A 22,731-nucleotide genomic window follows, 5' to 3' on the forward strand; every position below is an offset into this window, starting at 1 on the left:
AGACCAAAGCAGCATAGCAAGACAAGCACTTGAATACCAACCAGAGGGAAAAAGAAAGAGGGGCAGACCAGACAACAGCTGGAAAAGAACAACAACGAGAGAACACGAAAAAATTGGACTAAGATGGGGCGAAGTCAAAAAGAGAGCAAAAGATAGAAGAGAGTGGAGGGAATTAGTTCACAATTTATCCAGAGAATAAAAACAAAAGAAGATGCGCTGTCCCGGCCAGACAGCAATCTTACACTTTTGGCCAAGAAACGCATAAGCGCCCAATACTCCACAAGGAGGGATGGAACGAGAGAGAGATAACAAGGGAGGAAAGTGCTACTTTTCCTCCCGAGGATGAAGTTTACTGCCCGACGCGTAGCGGAGGGCAGTAATCATTCAAGGGAGGAAAAGGCACTTTACTCCCATGTTATACATATGGTTTTTCCACCTTCCTCAAATAACAAGTAATTTTTTCATTTTTACTTAATTTATTTATGTAACTAACCAACAAAATGTATTAGAACTAAAACTAACAAGTAGGTACAATATAACTGTCAACTGTCAAATATAAGTCAAATTATTAATGTAAACATTGTTAAATTAGAATAAAAATTTACTGTTTTTTACCATTCTGCAAAATACAGAGTGTTTTTAAATAAACGTTAAAATGTATAGATACTTACGTAATAGAAAATAGATATTGTACAGGGCGTCAATAAGTTATATTTCATGAATGAAATACCATTACGTCACTTTTACTTTTCCTCCCTAGGGAGGAAAAATATTTTCCTCCCTAGGGAGGAAAAATATTTTCCTCCCTAGGGAGGAAAAGTACAACTTTGCTCCCTACAATCAGGTCCGGAAAAGTATACTTTCGGCAGAGGTAGGTGGAAATAAGATATTACCTCCGAATTCTATCCTACTGCATGGATTTTAATGAAATTTTGGGCCTAGCCTCTACCTATCTCCTAATTCAAAGTCTACCCTATGTCGATGTGTGCATTTATCTTGGGGGTGGTTCCCACCTCTATTTAGGGGTGGAAAAATTTTTGGTTAAAATTACCACGGAATTCGCTAGAGAACCTAATTCTAAGCAAAAACTGTTCTATATTTTTATTTTGAAAACTCAATACTTTTTGAGATATTCGTGGTTGAAAATTGGCCATTGGCCATTGGCCATTTCGAACGTTTTTTGCAAATACCTTAAAAACTATGCATCTAACTAAAAAACTATATTAAACATTTTTGTAGGTTATAAAAAACCAAAGAGACACGTGCCTTCTTAAATCTTCTAATTATAATACAAAAAGAGATATAGTAGATGAAAATAGTTTGTTTTTTGGTACATTCTCAAATTGGTGTATTCAACTTGAAATAACAGAGAAACGGTCGATTTTAGGTGTATAATGCTTCTAATACCTTTTATAGTGCTTGAAAAGACCTTTAAAATGAGCTATATTAAAGGTCCATTACATTAAAACTAAGCAAGATATGCTGCAAACAAAATTGATAACTAATGTATTTTAAGAAAAAATGAGAAGTAATTTTAACCCCTATCCACCAAAATGTAAATGAATGGTTTTTGAAAAAAAGATCAAATTATAGAGAGCATTTTTAAATTTTCTTAAAAATCTTCCTTTTTCTCAATGTTGTTCTGAAGCTATTTCCTTGTGGCATTTTTATGATTAACTGTTTAGTGGGAAATAAGCCACAATTTCCTTTTTCTCCATGTAACTTGAAAATGATAAGAGATACAGTAATGAAAAATAAAAAGAAAATTTTTATCTGAAAAAGCTCTACATTTCGGTGTGGTATTTTTTTTCGTATCTCTTATCTTTTTCGAGTTACATGGACGAAAAGGAAGATTTTTAAGAAAATTTAAAAATGCGCTATAATTTGATCTTGTTTTTTTCAAAAACCATTCATTTTAATCCAGTCCAACTTTTTGAACTTAGAAATAACACTATAATAAAAAGTATTGTAGAAGGAAAACGATGTATTTAAATTCTGATTAAATATACTTTTCGTTTCTTCTTAAAATACATTACTCATAAACTTATTTGCAGAATATCTCGCTTAGTTTGAATGTAATCGACATTTAGTATTGCTCATTTTAAAAGTATTTTCAAGTACTACAAAAGTTATTAGTATCATTATACACCTAAAATCGACAGTTTTTCTGTTATTTCAAGTTGAATACACCGATTTGAGCATTCAGCAAAAAAAATCTTCTTACCTACCATATCCCTCTTTGTGTTTTAACTAGAAGATTTATGAAGGAACAAATCTCTTTGTTTTTTATAACCTACAGAAATATTTTATATAGTGTTTTTGTTAGATGCATAGTTTTTAAGGTATTCGCAAAAATCCGTCCGAAATGGCGTAATTTTTCAATGAAAATGGCCAATTTTCAACCACGAATAACTTGAAAATATTCAGTTTTCAACAAATAATTATGGAACAGTTTTTGCTTAAAATTAGGTTCTCTAGCCCTTTCCGTGGCTATTTTAACCAAAACATTTTTCACCCCCGAGAAGGGGTGTGAATCACCCCCAAGATAAAAGCGCCCATCGGCATAGGGTAGACTTTGTTTCTTGAGCTATTCCCTACTTACTGTGAAAATATCAAGTAAATCGATGTAGTAGGATGGAATTCGGAGCCAAATACCCTCATTGACTGCCCTATTATCCATAATTCGAAAAAATGTCTCGAATAAAAGTTGCTTATTTTTACGGAAGGAATCCGAATCTAGAATAAAAAATGGGGGTTCCTATTTAATATTTTAAAGTAACCCCCCACCCCACCTCCGTGGGGGTCGTGTTTGGTGTCATTCGAAAGATTTTTCAAAAAGACTGAATGGTGTATTTTGAAATCTTTCGAGCTGATGTTTATTTCGCGAAATATCGCGGAGTTCCTATTTAATATTTTAAATTTACCCCTACCCCTCTCGGTGGTGGGTGGTGTTTGGTATGATTCCATAGATTCTTAAAAAATATTGAACAGGTATTTTTTAGTTTTTCGATCTCACGTTTATTTCTCGAAATATTCGTTTTTTCTTTTGAAACTTTGTGACTCAGCCATATCCTTACGCCCCGCTCAAACCGTCAGATTTTTGAAATATACACTGTTTTGCATGTCCTTAACTTACTTTATCTTAATCTGACAATTTCGAGTATTTTTAAGGATAGATTTTTTTTCGGACCCCCCTTAACGAACTCCCATGTATTAAGATCCAATATATGGTAGAGGTACATTTACAGGGTACAAGGGTTCCCCCTATGTCATAATCTGCCGCCATGTTTAGTTTTTCTAAACCAACACCTCGACTGCATAACTTCAAAACAAACTGGGGCACATACCGGCTAATCATAGAACAGGAAGTAAATCTACTAGTGAGATTGTAAACTCCCGAACAAATAGAAACAGAAACTAATAATCTAATCAACTTACTTCAAAATGCTGCCAAACAGTCTACCCCTCAACCTGGACAAAAAAAATTTTCAACCAACATTCCTCTTGAAATAAAAAGACTAGTAGCAGAAAAACGAAAAGCCAGATCAATTTGGCAAAGAACTCACAGACCAGACGACAGGACAATTTATAATAACAAAACAAGAAACTTAAAAACAGCTCTAGAACAGACGAGAAACAACTCATTTGAAAACTAAATAATTAACCTTTCGCGTCAAGATAACTCTATCTGGAAACCAATCAAAAACAAAAATAAACCAATAAATACTTCACCTCCAATTCGGAAAAACTCATTACCACCAGGACCATGGGCAAAATGCAACAAAGAAAAAGCTGATTTATTTGCTGAACATCTAACTGAAGTCTTCAAGCCACACGACAATGACCAAGTACAAGAAGTAGAGCAGGAACTAGCCTTACCAATTAATCAACGAGAGCGACTAACTTTAATTACACCGAAGGAGATCAAAGATGAAATTAATCATTTGAATGAAAAGAAAGCACCCGGCACTGATCTCATAACAGCAACAATGCTAAAACAACTTCCTAAAAAAGGTATAATGAAGTTATTGTACATATTAAATGCAATCTTAAGACTTAATTATTGGCCTATATCACTAAAAATTGCCCAAGTAATTATGATACCGAAACCTGGTAAAGCTTTAACGGATGTCTCATCATACCGCCCAATAAATCTACCGCCAATAATGTCAAAACTTCTTGAAAAGCTGTTACTTAAAAGAATTATTAGCGACCTAGAATTCCAGAACATCAATGGAATTCTGGATTCCAGAACACCAATTTGGATTCCGGCAAGGTCATTCTACAGTGCAACAATGCCATCGCATATCAAATGTAATTAATAGAGCTTTGGACAATAAACAGTATTGCACAGCAGCCTTTCTGGACATGAGCCAAGCATTTGATAAGGTATGGCACCCAGGATTACTTTATAAAATCAAAAAATCCCTACCCAACAAATACTTTGACTTATTAAAATCATATCCAAATCACAGAGAATTTGAAACTAAAGTGGAGGATGAACTATCAAACCGTAACAAAATTCAATCAGGGGTCCCTGAAGGTAGTATATTGGGTCCACTTCTTTATGTACTGTACACATCCGATTTACCAACCTCTCCGCAAACCACCATTGGAACTTTCGCTGATGACACAGCAATATTTGCAACTGAAGAGGATTCAAGAGCTGCAGTACTAAAACTTCAAGAACACCTAGACCAAATTGGACAGTGGTTAAAGAAATGGAAGATAAAAGCTAATGAAACTAAGTCAACACATATAACTTTCACATTAAGGAAAGACCAATGCCCAAATATTAGCCTTAATCAAGTCAACATACCACAACAGAACATCGTCAAATACCTGGGGATTTATCTTGATTCTAAATTAAACTGGAAACAACAAATTTTAAAGAAGAAGAAACAAATTGAGTTGAAAGTGAAAGAAATTAATTGGCTTATAGGTAGAAAATCTCGACTCTCAATTGAGAACAAACTGCTGATTTATAAAACAGTCATCAAACCTATATGGACATACGGTATAGAACTATGGAGTTGTGCCAGCAAATCAAACACAAAAATTATCCAAAGAACTCAATCAAAAATTCTACGCACCATCGCAAATGCCCCGTGGTACATTTCCAACCAAACCCTTCATACAGACCTAAACATCCCGTTAGTCAGCACAGTAATTCAAGAAAGAGCTAACAGACACCACGAGAAATTGGAAGACCACCCCAACCAATTAATATTACCATTACTGCAGCCACTAAACAACAGAAGAATGCGAAGATTATGGCCCATAGATCTTCGCTGAAACTGAGGTGAAACCGCTGGGTGATGTACCTCATAACGCCATTTTAGTGTACAATAATACATTGATATATGTTATTGTACTTGTTATCAAATTAGCTTATAGAATATGTAATTCTGATTGTTAATAAATGCTTACAAAAAAAAATGTTTAGTTTTTCTATGTCTTTGTATTCACCTTCTTACGTCACGATCCGACAATCCTACACCACAAAATCCTAGCCTAGTGTACCTTAGATTTTGGTGGATGCGCTTATGTTATTTCTTATAGCGCATCCACTAAATCGTAGTTTTTAGTGTTTATCGTATGCTCGTTCGAATTTAGTGCGTGCGCCAATGACATGCGCCCGCATGCGTATAACAAAACAAACAAACAAACACGATCAGACGTGCTTTTTCTTTGCATTCATACTTCAGAGAAATAAGGAAAAAAAATATCCTGTTGGTGACATAACCCCCTCCAGGCCGAAACCAAATTTTTTGAGTAGTTTGGACATCTATAATAATAACCTATATGTTTCCTGCAGTCGATTTCGATGATATTCATAGTTATAAACAAATGAAGATCAAAAACAGTAAATTTTCGCTTTTTTCGTCTATTACCAAAAAGTTAAACATTTTAAATAAATTTGAGAGTAAGGATGTTTATCCTTATTGGTTGCTTAAAAAATTGCAAAATAAATCATAAATTTTGAGTTTTCATAAATATTCATAACTTATGCAAAAATTAACTTATGCTAATGCTGAGACTTCTGGTGCTTAAATCATAATCTAAATATTAAAGCAATTGGTCAAATAGTTTAAAAGTTATTTAATTTGTTTATCCCAAATTCATTTTTTTTGCAACACTATAAGTCAGAAAATGATGAAGTTACAGTAATACTTTGGATAGTTTATAAAAGAAGAAGATTTACATTATTAATTTAATTGAAAAAAAATGACAAAAAATAATTCTATATATTGCAAAATTATTTTGCAAGAAAATTTGAATTAAAAAGGGGGGGCTAACTTCGTCCCTAATTGTCCTAGGACAATTGTTTTTCTTTCTAAATGTGTATAAAAATTCAGTCTTTCTAAATAGGAAAAATAATTTTTCTACGGGTAACGGTTAAAAAGTTATTCTAATTGTTTATAAGTAAGCAAAAAATCGACATGTTTTTGGAAAATAATTTTACACTGTTTAAAGTTACTTTTTGTCATTTTTTTTAATTAAGTTAATAGTATATCTTCTTTCATAAACTGTCCGAAGTGTTACTGTAACCTCATAATTTTCTGACTTATAGTGTTGCAAAACAATTAATTTGGGATAAACAAATTAAATAACTTTTTTCTACAACCGTGTTAAAAATGCAATTTTTAGCACTCCATAGGAGCGTTAAAAATGCTACTTTAGAGCACTAGTGCTTTAAAAGTTTTAAGGCACTGCAGTTAAAAGTGAATTGTCAAATTGTGAAACGTCAAAATATTTACATTTCATTTAATAACATTAATATTAATAGTACAACTTGCGCAATTTGAAAAAGGTGGTTTAAAATTTTTTTAAAAATTTAATTTAAACTGTATTATTGCATTTTTAACACGTTTGTAGAAAAAACTATTAAAATTCGTTAGAATATACAACAATAAAAGTAAGATCATTGTTTATCTACACATTGTTTATCTACACTATCTGGTCTAGTTATACAATGGTAAGATGTTATTATATAGTTGTTATGATTTACGTATTGACAGCATAGGCAGTTTTGATGTAATGTCAAGAAAAATATAAAAATGGAATGTCAGTAAAATTCAAGTAAAAATTTTTGTAGATATTGTCCTGTATTTGAGAATGAATAAATTATAATTGTTGATATATAAGAGGTTTGTAGAAAAAATATTGTATGATATACGTGTTAAAAAGTACATTTCTAAGGCATTCATGTGAATTAATGCTTAAACTTTCACATGCGTGCCTTAAAATTGAACTTTTAACACGTATATCATAAATAACTATTAAACTATTTGACATATAATTTAAGCACAAGAAGTTTTAGCATTCCGTGTAATAAGAAGGTCTAGCTTAATTTTTACATAATTTATGAACATTTATAAAATCTCAAAATGTATGACTTATTTTGCAATTTTCTAAGCAACAAATAAGGATAGACATATTCAGCGAACACCATATTGAAGCTTTTTATATGATTTATGAGTTTCTTATTCTCAAATTTGTTTAGAATTCTTTACTTTTTAGTAATAGACGAAAAAAGCGAAAATTTTCCGTTTTTTGATCTTTATTTGTTTATAACTATGTATATCATTAAAATCGGCTGCAGGAAACATATAGGTTATTAATATAGATTAATATAATAAGGTTATTAATATAGGTCCATACTACTCAAAAAATTTGGTTTCGGCCTGGAGGGGGATGTGGGATGTGTCACGAGAAAAATCTTATTTCTCTGGACTATCAGGGTTTTATGCAGTGTTTTTCAGTTGCATATTTTATGTATTATTTTGCAAAAAATTTTTATTTATTGTTTTTGATCATAAATTAAGCAATTTTACTTTAGATTTATATATGACTTTCTATAATCAACAATTTTCATTTATTTTATTTGATTTTTTTCAATTGTTTTGTCGAATGGAAAGCGGTAGCGGAGCTGAGTTCAATATTGAACATACTGAAACCGATTCAACATGTTCAGTTCTTGAATTTTAGTTCCGACTAGAAGTAAATTGGTGGTGGATTTTACTAGCTAGCACTATATCGTATCTTCTTTGCTCTATGAAATACAAAGGGCGATAAGGTATCGCTCCTAATAAAATGATAGGTAAACTTAATATTTATAGTGGCGAGAGGGTCTCGTTCTAGAAGCTTAAATGGTTAAAAAACGAAACTTTTATTTTATAGATATAATTTTGTTTGTAGTACTTATAGGCGAAAATACAAGCGCAAGAAGCAAAAATTTTCTATTTTCAGATTTTGTTAAATAAAAACTAAGCACGAGATTTGCAACTGGCGCATAGCATGATTATTGATAATACAAGGTACATCATTACATGAAGTAATTCCAATAAAAAATAAACTCCTATGGAAAATGTCCAACTCAAATCAGATCTCTCTGTACTATTATTATGAGATCATACACGGATTTGTTGAATGAGGCAATTAAACATACCTAATGGTAGGGGAGCCCAAGCGGGGATTTTGGCAGTAACTCGAGCCCGCCAGATTATCATATGGGGAGAAACCTGGTACCCTGTAGATGTACCTCTACCATATATTGGCTCTAAACACAGGGGAGTTCGTTAAGTGGGTAAAAAAAATTTATGCTTAGAAAAAACTCGAAATCGTCAGATTAAGATAAGGTAAGTTAAGTACATGCAAAACAGTGTACATTTAAAAAATCTGACGATTTGGGCGGGGTGTAAGGAAATGGGTGAATCACAAAGTTTCACAAGAAAAAAGCGACTATTTCGTGAACTGAACGATAGATCTATAAACTAAAAAATACGTGCTCAATATTTCTCAAAAATCTATCGAATGATACCAAACCCGACTCCCCACGGAGAGGGGTTGGGTAAATTTAAAATTTTAAATACAAATCCCGCGATATTTCGCGAAATGAACATCAAAACCGAAAAACTGAAAAATACACTTATTCAATATGTTTGAAAAATTTATCGAACGGCACCAAACACGACCCCTCACGTAGGAAGGGTGGGATATATAAAGATACTTTAAAATTTTAAATAGGTGCCCCCATTTTTTATTGCAGATTCGGATTTCTTTCGTAAAAATAAGTAACTTTTATTTTTTCGAATTATGGATAAATGGAAAATTTTAATTTTTAACATTTTTTCGAATTATGGATAAATGGCACTATAATCGGAAAAAACGATTGTTGGAAATGGAAAATTAAATTAAAAATGGAAAGTCCCTACTAAAATGGAAAATTTTACTTAACTTTTTTTGATTTTAGAACCTACTCTTCACAACCCAACGCGGGTCCTCATAACGCTCGAGTGACTGCACATTTAGCATACTTTCCTCTCCTCCTATAATAACCGGCAATGTGTCGTTTGGATAATAACAAATGTTATATAAAATGTAAATATATTGAAAGTGTTTCCCTAAAAATATAGGCTGACAGTTACATCAGAGCTGATAAAACTTCACGTAATGACATAAATACTTCAATATCAATGAATCCAAAAAGAAAAAATACTTATTCTTACCAGATACCCTCGAAGCTACCGACGTGTCTGATACTCTCCGCATACTGGACTTCTTGCTCCCATCATGGCTAGGTTTCCGCTGTGAAGTCATTCTTTCCAAATATTAATACTTAATTGAAATATAACTTAACGGTTTTCGTGCTTTTTCAGAATTATGAGTTTTTGTTTACGTGTACGTGACGTAAAATTGGCACACGCTGTTAGGTTGCCGTAGCAACCGCGGGGTAGTTGAACTTTTTGGTCCATTTAGGGCATAGCCGAGGAAATGAAGCAATAAACCTACCAAATTTCTGCAGTTGGATGAATCTCAATGAAACTTTTGCATTCGATCCATAATAGCCTTAGGAAGTTTGTAAATAAAAATTATGATGAAATGAAACTTGCATTATTCTTCTTCTTCTTCTTCTTCCTCTTTATAAGCAATTCTGCTTGTTCATTGGCGGATTGATACCTCTAAGGAAGGTTGTCACTCCATCTTTTGCGCGGTCGGCCGATACTTCTTCTACCGATTGGTGATATATCTCTTGCTATTTTGACCACACGTGTCTCCCGTTCCATTCTCTTTTTCTATTTAGTGTCCATTCGTTTATACTCTGTACGTTACATTGTCTTCTGATATCTTCACTCCTCTTTCGATCTCTCAGTGTATTTCCTGTAATTATTCTCAGTACTCTGATCTCTGCCGTTCCAGTAGTCTTTGTGCTGTGGCTGTATTGGTTCTTGTTTTTGATGCATATGTCATTATTGGTCTTACACTGGCTTTATAAATTCTTGACTTCATCTCAGTTAATATGCCGGTTTCGCCATATAGTGTTATTAAGGCATCCTGCCAGTCTATTTGCTCTTTGTACTTGATTTCTCACTTCTTTGTCCAGGTCTCCGTAACTTTGTAATCCAAGGTATTTTATTTCCATTACTTGTTCAATACTGATACCATCAATTTCTATTTTACATCTGATTGGTTCTTTACTGATTACTATTGTTTTGGTTTTCTGAGATGAAATTGTCATATTGAATTCTTTTGCTCTTATGTTAAATCTGTGGACTAATCTTTGCAGACTATCTTCATCTTGGGCTATCAATATTGCGTCATCTACGTAGCAGAGTATTTTTACTTCTTTGTTTCCCATTATATATCCTCGTCCTCTGTTGATGTTTTTGATGATTTCATCCATGATTAAATTGAAGAGCATAGGCCTCAATGAGTGTCCCTGTCTTATTCCGCTGCCTATATCTATAGGTTCTCTAAGTTGTCCATCTACCCTGACTTCCATTTTGTTGTTTTGGCAGATGTTTTCAATAGTTTTTATGATATCTAGAGGGACTTCTCTATTATACAGAAGATGGATTACATCTTTGAGTATTACTCTGTCAAATGCTTTCTTCAAGTCAATCAGACAAAGAAATGCTGGTCGATTATACTCTTGTGATTTCTCAGTAATTTGCAACAAATATTGCATCTGTATACGATCTTCCAGTACGAAAACCCTGTTGTTCATCTGCTAAACTTTTCCTCTGATTCATTAGGCCTTGTAAAATTTTAGTTGTAAGTTTTAGGGTAGTATTTAACAAGTTGATACCTCTATAGTTTTCTGGCTGCTTTTTATCTCCTTTTTGAATAGTAGAATTAGTTCGCTCGTTCTCCATTCTTCCGGTATTTTATTGTGTTTTATGAGTTTGTTAATTAATGTTGTTAATTGTTCTGTCATTGCTGCTCCACAATATTTCAGTAATTCGTTTGGTATTCCATCCTTACCTGCAGCTTTTCTGTTCTTCAGCTGTTCGAGTGTTTTTCGTACTTCCTGTTTACTTATATTAACATCTTCATTTGTGGTAATATCTGGTGTTTCCGGTTCTACCATCATTTGTTCTTCCTCTGCAAAGAGCTTTTTTAGATAGTCAATCCATGTATCCTTTTCTATGTGTTTTTGTTCTATTAGTTTCTTTACCTCCGTTCTTTGACCTCTTATAAAGCGCCATATTTCCTTTTGGAGACCATAAAAATCATCTTCCATTTCTTTCGAAAAACGTTCCCAGTGATCATTTTTTATTCTTCTTACGACTGCATGTGTTTTGTTTCTTATAGTTTTATAATGCCTCTTGTGTTTTAGTTGACATGTATTTTAGGTAAGCTTTTTTCTTCTCTTTACATTTTTCCTTCACTTCTCTACAAAACCATGGATTTCTTCGTCTTGAAAGCGATTTATTTTTATTAATGTTTCTTTCACCAAGAACTTCCTTGGCTGAGGCTAAGATGTTAGACTTAATTTTTGCCCAGCTTTCTTTGACTCCGCCACTTTCTGTGATATACATTAGGGTGGATCGATTATCGCAATATTTTAAAAAAATTGACACATTGATTTGGAATACACACCAAAAGTTTCCTTTAGTAACGACAATAAAAAGTGTTTTTACAACTTTTTGATAAAATTACATCTTCTGCCCTCTACCTGTCTTTGAAAAACGAAAAAAAATGTTGGAGTAATAATCACAAAATAAAAAAAATTGACAAATTGAATTGGAATACCCACCAAAATTTACTTTTAGTAACGACAATAAGAAAGTATTATTACGACTTTTGGATAAAATTTCTTTTTCTGTCCTCTACAGGCTTCTGAATTAGTATATTGGTCCCATCTTTGGGGTGCGGGGGTGCTGCGACTTTGGACTTCCAAGAAACAAATTGAGAAGAGCAAGAGATCAATGAAGAAAAGGTTTTATGCAAAACCCCCCAAACTTTGAATGCCATATATTTTGACAGAAGGAAAAAAAATATTGAAGGCAAGCCCCACAGAAGAACTGCTCTCGAAGAACACTTTCATTAGTTCAAGAGCCAGGCTCCACATTTTTACATTTTTAGGTCACGCAGTACCCCTCTCTGGATCGGCTCTAAGCATTTGTATCGTGAACTTTTTAGAGGGTTATAGGTATAATCTAGAAGAACTAGTGGTAGAAGGATATGACGGAACTGTGCTAAATACGAAAATGATTTATCTGTCAGCTTCACGCTAATGAATTGCCTTTACAGCATCTTTTCCAAAAGCTTGACGGTCAAACTCAAAGTCCAAGAGCTTTTGCAGGAACTGTAGGAAATCAAATAGTGCATTGCGAAAATATGCCGGTTGTAAACTGTGACATTATTGACTGTGAGTTACCAGAAGTAGATTTAATTGACTTTAGTGCCGATCAGAAATATTTGTTTCAAATTTGTGTCGCAATTTCTACGGGGGAATGTTCTGTGGATTTATTAAACCAAAGCCCTGGAAAGTTAAGTCATTCCCGATGGCTAACGTTGGCGAATCGCATTATACGTCTTTATGTTAGCACGGAAAATCCAACATCAGAATTAAAGGAACTGACCAAATTTATTGTCACGGTTTATGCTCCTTTATGGTTTTAGATCAAATGCACTTCATCATGTGTGAATGGTGCAAAGCATGTTTTACAAACAATTAAGCGTAGTTGATACTTAGAGCAAAATTTGAAAAGTTTTATAGACCGTGTAATTCAAAGAAATGCCTATTTTATACATCCGGAAAATCTCATGCTATGCATGCTGCATGACACTCGCCGGCATATAAAAGACACTTCGTCGCATTCTCAATGCAAAAACTAAGGCCAATAATAATAATTCATCTAACACCCGACATTTTATTATTCCAAAAATTAATTTTGAAGCAGATGATATTGATCTGATTGACTGACAAAACAATAAAATAACTTGCCCTCCATTGCTTCAAGGTTTGAATGTAGAGGATTGGAAAAATATTATTTCCGATCTCCTAAGAAAATCATTGACATCGCTACATTTCCCTGTCACACCCAATCTGTAGAGAGAATCTTGAAGCTCGTAACTGAAGCATCTTCATCGGTTCTTGGACCATAAAAAAGAGAATTTGATCAAGGCAAAAATTTATTCGCGCACAGATAAGCCAAAATTTGAGTAAAAAAAGACTACAAACAATAGATAATCAAAATTAGGGGGAGGGTAGAGAGTGGGTAGAAGAATAAATATGACATATTTAAAAAATATTTCAATTGGATACCATTTTTGTAATAATAACATGTACTTATTACTTAACTTTTCATTTAAAATTATAAGTTCGTATTTTTAATTTTTCTTTTATTTTTCAACCCCCGGTAGAGGGCAGAAGATGAAATTTTTTTGAAAAATCGCAAATAAAGATTAGGTTTGTAATACCAATTGGCAACTTTTGCGCACTATTCCAAAACAGTTTTCGAAACTTCGATTTTTCGATCCACCCTAATATACATGTTGCTGCTTTTTTCCGTTATTCTTTTTTGGAACAGGTATCTTGTGGAGTCGTCCTGTAAACTTTCAACTTTAATCTTGGTGGTGTATTCTGCTGTTTTTTATCACACATGTGAGTTTTCATTCTGATTTTGCACAATACCAATTTATGACCGCTTCCTATTTCTGCTGATGTTAGTGCTCTTACATCTAAGATTAGAGACGGGTGTAGCTCTCTATTCGACAGAATATAGTCTATCATAGATCTTTGTCCTCTATTGTTTTCAAAGGTGTATTTGTATTGTTCTTTGTAAGGGAAAAATGTATTGTTAATTCGTATTTCATTTATGCTGCAGAAGGTCTCCGTTTTCATTTCTGATATTTTAATTTTATCGCTGTTTTATTCCCGGAACTGTGTCATTGCCAACAAGGGCATTAGAATAACCCATAATGATTATATATTCATCCTTTGGGATCTCGGATATTACAGTCTGAAGGTGTTCATAGAAGTTTTCTCTTATGGTGGCATCTCTGTTGTTCTCAGGTGCATAGACCGCTATCATATTCAGAGGTTTGACATCCAGTTTGACTTTTACAGTAACTATTCTTTCGGAGATATATCGGCACTCTTATACTTGGTGTAAAAATTCTCTGTGGACTAGCAGTGCGACTCCTTCTTTGGCTCTCGTATTTTTTGCAACACCACTGTACATAATCAGATAGTCATCCAGCATAATTTGACCCTTTCCTTTTTTCTTAGTCTCTTGTAGTGCACATATGTGTATATTTTTTTCTACAAACTCTTTTGTGATTTCCTGCTCTCTTGTGTTTAGAGACTTCACATTCCAAGTACCGATGCGAAGTATATTTTTCGTTTTCCGTAAATTCGTTGTCCTTTTTCTCACGTTGGTCGTCGTAATGAAATCATTCCTTTTCCGAGGCATAATCCTGTTTCTATGAGCTGTACGGTTTTAAAGTCTATCAGTAAGGTGCTAACCTGGCTGTAGACCCCCTCCTCCTTTATCCGGGCTTGGGACCGGCAACAGTTCTGTCGAGCTGCTCGATCACACTAAACAAAACTGCAAATTTGTCTTATTGATCAAGGAAAATGCAGTCTAAGTGATGAAAAATGATAAATTTGTAATTCGGATATGATTGACAGAAATGAGTTCAATTTTGCTACCCGAAAGTTTTGGGCTCGCTGAATACAAATATCATAATGGTGATGGTCCCCGAGGCATCTGGTGTCCAGGATGGGCTTCATCTTATGGAGGAGTTTTATGTACCTAAATTGGATACAAAATCAATGCCAACTCGTTACTCAAAGGTCTGAGCGGCCAATAAAAAGCTGTGAGCGGCGAACTTTGAAATATCATATTTCGGAAACTATAAATCTATAGAGACTTCTATCAAACGTCAATTTAAAAAGAAAGTTTGGAAGTTTTTTTCTGTGAAGTCTGTGAAGCATTGCCTATACCTATATCACCGTGGAAAAAAGTTATCAGACAAAAAACAAAATTTGTTTTTTTCGTGTTTTTTTTTGCAATTTTATTTGAAAATATTATTGTAAAAAAATATTTTTGACTTTAATAGGTGATATTTAGATATTAAATTTAACCTGAAATATTTTTTCTCTAGAAGTGTTTGTACCAGAAATGCTTAGGGACTAATTCACCCCTTTCTCAAAAACGCACCCTATTAGATGGTAGCACTCCTCGGTTTTTTCATATTTAGAGGTCCGTTGACCATATGAAACAATAAAACCCCGTTGACTTTGTAGTTCCTTTCTCAAATACATCATCAATAGCCTATAAAGCCTAAAACATAAACTATTTAAATATTTACTTCAGACTTTACCGATATCGATACCTCGCGGGTTGTACACAGTTTACCTGGGTAATCCTAGGTTTAACCATTAATTAAACTTTACCCGTAGCTCATATATCTTAGCTTAAGCTTTGAATTTTCTTTTTTCAATAAACTAAACTTACTTATAATTGAAATGAATTCAATGTAGGTATTTTATGTATGCCTAATGATACAAAAAGATGCTGACGAAGCAGACCTTAGGAACTTTCTCTTTAAATTATAAATAAGACCAAAATATACGGATCTTAATAATTTTCTTGTGGAACATCTCCTGTCAATCTCCTCCAAAAATCCCAAGTTTATCGGATTAACTAATTGGCGACAACATAATTGAAAATGCCAGTCCCAAAACTGTGTCATTGTGTGTTTTATACCATTTACATGTGCAAAGTTTAAGTAATGATATTATTTACTAGATATTTTTACTAAACTTCAAAAATACTTTGAGATTATGGATCCAAAAATACCTACAGTACTGGAGGTAGCGTCAAATTTGACCTAATCATTTTGGCATGGCTGTTTTTTTTATATATACTCTGGGCTAATTAGCAAAATACAAGGAAAAGTTATTTACCAGCAATTTTATTGCTGGAATCGAATATTATGATTGTATATATTAATAATATAGGTATGCAAAGTCCGCAGATATTGTGATACTTTTTTTATAAACAAAATGGCGCCCGAAAATCGTGTTTTTTTTTCAATTTTGGCTCTATAACTCCAAAGATTTTAACTTTACACCAAAAACACCGAAATAAAAATTCACCGTAATTAAATTCTGCATAGAGAAGTGTTTTTCCAACAAAATCTTTAATTAATTTTAGATAAGTAATTGTTTATCAATAATTAAATAACTTGGTAATATAAAAGTTCTTTTTGCATAGATTATAATTCCAGAAGCCGATGGAAATTCAATGAACAGTTTAGCAACGATTGAATTGTTAATTAAAAATTTACGGTCGCTGTAATAACCACAATAATTATGATACATAAGAATAACTATGATTTTTGTATAAAAATATACTGTACCTATCCAATGTACTTTACTCAATTGAAATTGAACTATTTAAGCGGCCTCAGGGATATTTTAAAATTATAAATAATATTTTGGCTTATAAACAAATAGAATATCTCGGGAAATATTAAATAAAATAAAATAAAATAAAATAAAATAAAATAAAATTAAAGAAAATTAAAGAAAACGGTATCGGAAAAAAGTGGCAGGGCGTTTCTTCTAAAAGAAAAAACGTTTAATTGTGATGAGTGGTTCCTGAGATACAACCGGTAAAAGTTGACCGGCATTTACGGCAAAGATATAAACAATTGGAACATAATTTTTGAACCATCACCTTTTTGTTTTTGTCCTCTTTCTCCACACCAATTTTCATATCTTTAAAATACCCATAACATATATTAATATAATAGAAACTATCGATATTACGAGTGAAAATTGACAAAAACAGCAAAATTCCAATCAAAAATTATGTTGGAGAAAATGTAATCTCAAAGTTCAAAATCAGTCTACGTTAAAAAATGCATTTTCTCGGCTTAACATGGAGCAATTTTCTTCATTCTTTTTTTGGTCTTAAGTAACTCGAGTAGAGCCATCTAACTAACGCATTATTAAGTGTCAAACTTGCTTTTGTTTTGTTATAATAGATTAATTTATTTATAAAAAAAAGAAAACTACATATTTTTTCCAGTTGTAGACTTTTTTTTAGAAAAACTTACTACAAATGTACCTTTTAACGTTAAAAACACAAATATTCTCATTTGAAAGCTGTATAATTATTTAAACAATCTTTATTTAAACAAATTAAAAATTTTTGTTATAATAACTAATTTAATTTATTATAACAAAACAAATCAACTTTGACATTTAATGATGCGTTAGTTAGATGGCTCTACTCGAGTTACTTGGGAACAAAAAAAGAATAAAGAAAATTGCTCCATGGGAAGCCGAGAAAATGCATTTTTTTAATGTATACCGATTTTGATTTTTGAGATTACATTTTCTCCAACCTAATTTTTGATTAGAATTTTGCTATTTTTGGCAATTTTCTCTCGTAATATCGATAGTTTTTATTATAATAGTATATGTTATGAGTATTTTAGAGATATGAAAATTAATGTTAAGAAAGAGGACAAAATAAAAAGGTGATGTTCGAAAATTATGATCTTATTGTTTATATCTTTGCCGTAAATGCCGGTCAACTTTGACCGGTTGTGTCTCAGGAACCACTCATCACAAGTAAACGTTTTTTCTTTTAAAAGAAGTGTCCTGCTGTTTTTTTTTCCAAAACCGTTTTCATGATTTACATTAATTTAATATTTCCCGAGATATTCTATTTGTTTTCAAGCCAAAAAATTGTTTATAACTTTAAAATATTTCTGAGGCCGCGTAAATAGTCCAATTTCAATTCTGTAAAGTTCATTAGATAGGTGCAGTGTGTTTTTATACAAAAATCATAGCTTTTCTTATATATCACAATTACTGTGGTTATTATAGCGACCGTAAATTTTTAATTAACAATTCAATTGTTGCTAAACTGTTCATTCAATTTCCATTGGCTTCTGAAATTATAATCTATACAAAAAGAGCTTTATAATACCAAGTTATTTAATTCTTGATAGACAATTACTTATCTAAAATTTTAGTTGAAAATTAAAGATTTTGTTGGAATAACCCGCATTTTCGGGGGAAAATTTTCGTCGAAGTAAATCGGGAAAAAACGTCTCTATGCAGAATTGAATTACGGTGAATTTTTTTGGAGTGTTTTTGGAGTAAAGTTAAAATCTTCGGAGTTATAATAGAGCAAAATTGAAAAAAACACAATTTTCGGGCGCCATTTTGTTTATAAAAATAGTAGCACACTATCTGCGGACTTTGCATACCTATATTATTAATATATACAATCATAAGATTCGATTCTAGCAATAAAATTGCTGGTAAATAACTTTTCCCAAAAATGGCTCATTCTCAGATAATCTGACCAGACTACTGGTTTAGAAAGCCACGTAATTACATATAAAATTAGTATTCATTCATAAAAAATTGTATAGTATTATAAAAAAGTGGAAGCCAGGTATTCTAGCCACTAAAACTCTTAGACCATATATGGATGAAAGGCAACGGAGATAAATATTTGACATATAATTTCTAGGGTCTTTTTCCATCTACTTTCATATTATTTTTTAATGCATAAAAGACCCGGAGTCTCGCCAGCTGACAGACATTTTCGTTATCAAACAAGTACTAACCACCAAAATAAATTTATAGAAACCGTGCCAAAATCACTGTAAGAATTTGACACTAACTCCCAGACTACTACTATGATAATCTCCATCCCTTAAATATGAATCTTACAATCGCCAAACCGAAAAAAATATAACTCTAATTTCTTTTACTATTATACGATACTGACCTTCTTTATATGAAATACAGAAATCATATTAAAAATCAATGCCGCAACAAATGGAATAAATCCTAATCCATGTTCTAATGGGATTAGTTGGGGATTACACAAATCAGATTTATTGAGCAGTGATTTTCTATAAATTAACAGTTCGCGAAGAGGGCGAACGCCAGTTCAGAATAACCCATATGAGTGAAGAAAAAGGGTAGCAGAATGGGCGTCTCCAACTGGACTGAACCTATTCAACCTCTAGGAAGGTAAGACAAGAATCTGCATTTCTATTTGTATTATAGAGATGTGTTTTGTTGATGTTGTTTCTGATACCGTATTCTTTCTTTCATTTGTTCATAAGACTTTCTTTATGTTGTTTTTCTTCATTTGTAGAAGATACTGATACTGTTGTATCAGTACACTCTAATGTACTCCTCACTGGTAACGATAAAGTCATTAGTTTTCGAGATATTTGAAGTTAAATATAAAACGGTACAGTTATTTTGATTAATTTATGATATGATTCATATGATTAAAATTTAAAAATTATTTGTACCCAGTACTTTAAAACTATTTTGCGTATCCTTGTCATACTAGGCAGAAAGTGTGGGTACTGTACACTCTACTAAATTAAGATTAAACGTTTCTAGCTACTACCAGAGGCGTGCGGCAGGGGATAGTGGCTTGTTGACCCTTCCCAAATTCTACGCCACTGACAAAATTGCTATTATAGTGTAATTTTTTGATTTTTCAATACTTTTTATGTAAATCATATTCTCTTCAATCGTAACGATAAAATGATTAGTTTTCGAGATATTTGAAATTAAAAATGAAGCGACACAATACTACATTAATCAAAATATCCGCGTCGTTTCATTTTCAACTTCAAAGATCTAGAAAACTAATGACTTTATCGTTACAAATGAAGCGTATATTATTTTCATAGAAAATATTGCAGAATCCAAAAATTGGACTAAAATAGTAATTCCGCCAGTGGCGTAGAATTTGCAAAGGGTAAACCATTCACTTTCACCCGTCGTACGCCGCTGGTAATAGACAGAAACGTTTGTTTAACATAATTTAGTAGTTTGTATAGTACCCAAACTTTCTGCCAAGTATGAAAATGATACGTCGAATAGTTTTAAAATGCTGAGCAAAAGTAGTTTTTAAATTTTTAGATAAAACACCCTGTAACTCAGTAAGGAACCACATTTGATTTAAGTGTTTTAGGTTCAATCTTCGTATTTGGTGCTAAGGTTTCTCAAGTTACCATATGGACAATTATTAATGAAACACCCTGTATACATACTTCGACTCTGATTTTCGTTTGTGTTGGTACCGTTCTCTTGGGTGCAATATATTTCTTGATTATTCTTATTTTACATAATTTTAGGCAAGGGTCGCTACTTACATCTGCGGAATTGAGGTCGCTACTTACCTCTGTTGGTTATAACAGAATCTATCATAGATCATTGTCCACGGGTATTATTGTATAAATATTTGTGTTGGTCTTAGTGGTGGTCAAAAAAAGTGTTGTTTGTTATAAATTCTTTATTCGTGCAGAAGTTTATCATCTTCAAATGCAACTTCTGCATTTTCGTTTTTAACATTCTCGTTATTTTTCTGCCTAATTCGAGGTATTATTTGGTTGCCTATTCGGGCGTTAAAATTCCCGTTTTATCAGCTTCCCTCTGACTTTGTCTACTACTTACTATAATTCGTCATTGAATGTTTCCCTTGTTTGAGACGTATTATTTTCTGGGCCGTATACTCTGATGATATTCGGTTCATTATTTTCTATTCTTTTCTCTGTTGTATCCTTTCTGATAGGTATTGAGACTCTTTGATCTGATTTTGGTATATTTGGTCTATTCGTAAGGCTACACCTTCTTTGGCCCTGTTTTATTTTGCTACTTCACTGTAAATTATTATATATTCGCCTACTTTTGATTGTCATTTTACTTTCTTATTTGCTTTCTGTAGAGCGCATGTCCATTTGTTTCTTTCAACATTTGTGTTATTTCTTAATTTATTCTGTTGAGCGATCTAATGTTTCATGTAGTAACTCTCATTTGGATTTTGGATATTTTTCTCTTATCTTAACCCATTAACGCCCAAATTATTTTTTTTTGCATTTTTAACGTAATTTTTTGTTTCGTAACATATTTGGAGGTACAAAATGATGTCCTATCAAAGTTTTTGTTTTTTCTTTCCAAATTTTTGAAAAAATAACTGTCCTCAGTTGAGGACCCTGGGTTCAATTACTATAAAATTAAAGACAAAATTTAGTTTCGCAAAATAATTTTATTTAGTAGTTTTTAAAATTATATTCATACTATATATTATGGAGTTAAAAAATGTTTATATAAATCCTATATTTTTTTATGAAATTGTTTAAAACAAATTGATATGCAAAGCGTTACATTATACATTTCTGGCAATATGTTCGCGGTTTTGACGTACAGGTTCGATTTTGACATCTTCGTTGTTTTTCTCCATTTGCTACAATGTGGTTTTTACTATAATATCTAATGTCTTTAGAGATATTGCTTCTTGATGTACTTGGAAGACTAAATGGACGACCTTTGCTTATTCTTACGTCATGTCGATTTTTTAGATATGAATAAGCTACTTGTCGCCTAAATTCTTTGATGGTTATATTTTTTCCTTTATGTATCATGTTGTAAAGCACGCACCCATTTACAAAAGTCATATCTACCATTCGTGTAATAAGACACGAATACCATTTTTTTCCTCTTACAAATGTATGGTGTTTTTCTTACAACCAGTCATGGTGATCCACGCCACCCATATATTTCAAATAGCGAATAGTTGGGAAACATGTACTTTCTTTTTTCCTTTTTTACTCCATTGTTGAACTTGGTTGGTGAGAAAAACCGTATCATAATAATTGGTTTCAATAGAAACACATTTACTGTATTGTTGTTAAAGCACCAGTCATATGCACCTCGAGGCTTCTGTTCTGTTCCTTTAGGTCTTTTTATTGTTTGATAGGACACTTTGCAGTTCGGTTTTCTCTAATAATTTTCTCTAATAAATATTTTTGTCTCATCCTAGAATCGAAGAAAATAATTAGTTACTAAAAATGCCAATGTAGACTTTTTACACAAAATATATGAATTTGCTTAGCGTCCTCTTTTGAGGACGCATAATACTCTTATAATTTTTTTAACATTTTTTTACTGGGTAGTCATTTTTGTATTTTTTTTGTGCAAGTTATGGATCTAACCTAATAAAAAAAAACAAATTTTTAGAGCTCACCTTTGTATATAAAAACTTATGCACACCGATGTAAGTCTAGTTCAGTAAACTTAGAAATCGTACTTTTCGCATTGGGCTAGTATTTCGTCAAATAAAAATAAAGCACCAATACATACACTTATGCCTACGTTAGTGCTTCTACTAAACCACTGAGGTAGTCAATCACAAAATATTCGCGCAGAAATTGTTTTATCCCAACCTAAACAAACCGTCTTCAAACGAGGACGCTGGGCGCTAATGGGTTAATTTCTTGTCATGATCGTCTACATTTTATCAATCATCGCCTAAGCTCGCCTAACCTTGTCAATCTCTCTCTCCTATGGCGCTACAGTCCAAGTCCCTGTCTGGCTACTCTCCTCCATTTATGCACCCTTAATATCTCTTTAGCATCGGTTCCCACTTCGTACGT

At 32.6% G+C, this 22,731-nt stretch overlaps 1 protein-coding gene across 2 annotated transcripts in view; it reads left to right on the plus strand.

Annotated features, from left to right (window-relative positions):
• The window catches only part of LOC114334230 (opsin, ultraviolet-sensitive-like), a 96,531-nt gene that overhangs the window by 26,952 nt on the left and 46,848 nt on the right, over positions 1-22,731 (plus strand). Inside the window, exon 1 of one of the 2 annotated variants that reach the window (XM_028284265.2) lies at positions 19,182-19,306. The exons of the other annotated variant lie outside the window; for it this stretch is intronic. Coding sequence (XP_028140066.1) covers positions 19,263-19,306 — 44 coding nt within the window. The 5' untranslated portion in view covers positions 19,182-19,262. Of the gene's footprint in view, positions 1-19,181; positions 19,307-22,731 lie in introns of those variants that run through there. 2 annotated transcript variants of the gene reach the window in all.

The sequence above is a fragment of the Diabrotica virgifera genome, chromosome 1 (genome assembly GCF_917563875.1).
Source record: "Diabrotica virgifera virgifera chromosome 1, PGI_DIABVI_V3a".
In the NCBI taxonomy this organism is placed as follows: Eukaryota; Metazoa; Arthropoda; class Insecta; order Coleoptera; family Chrysomelidae; genus Diabrotica; species Diabrotica virgifera.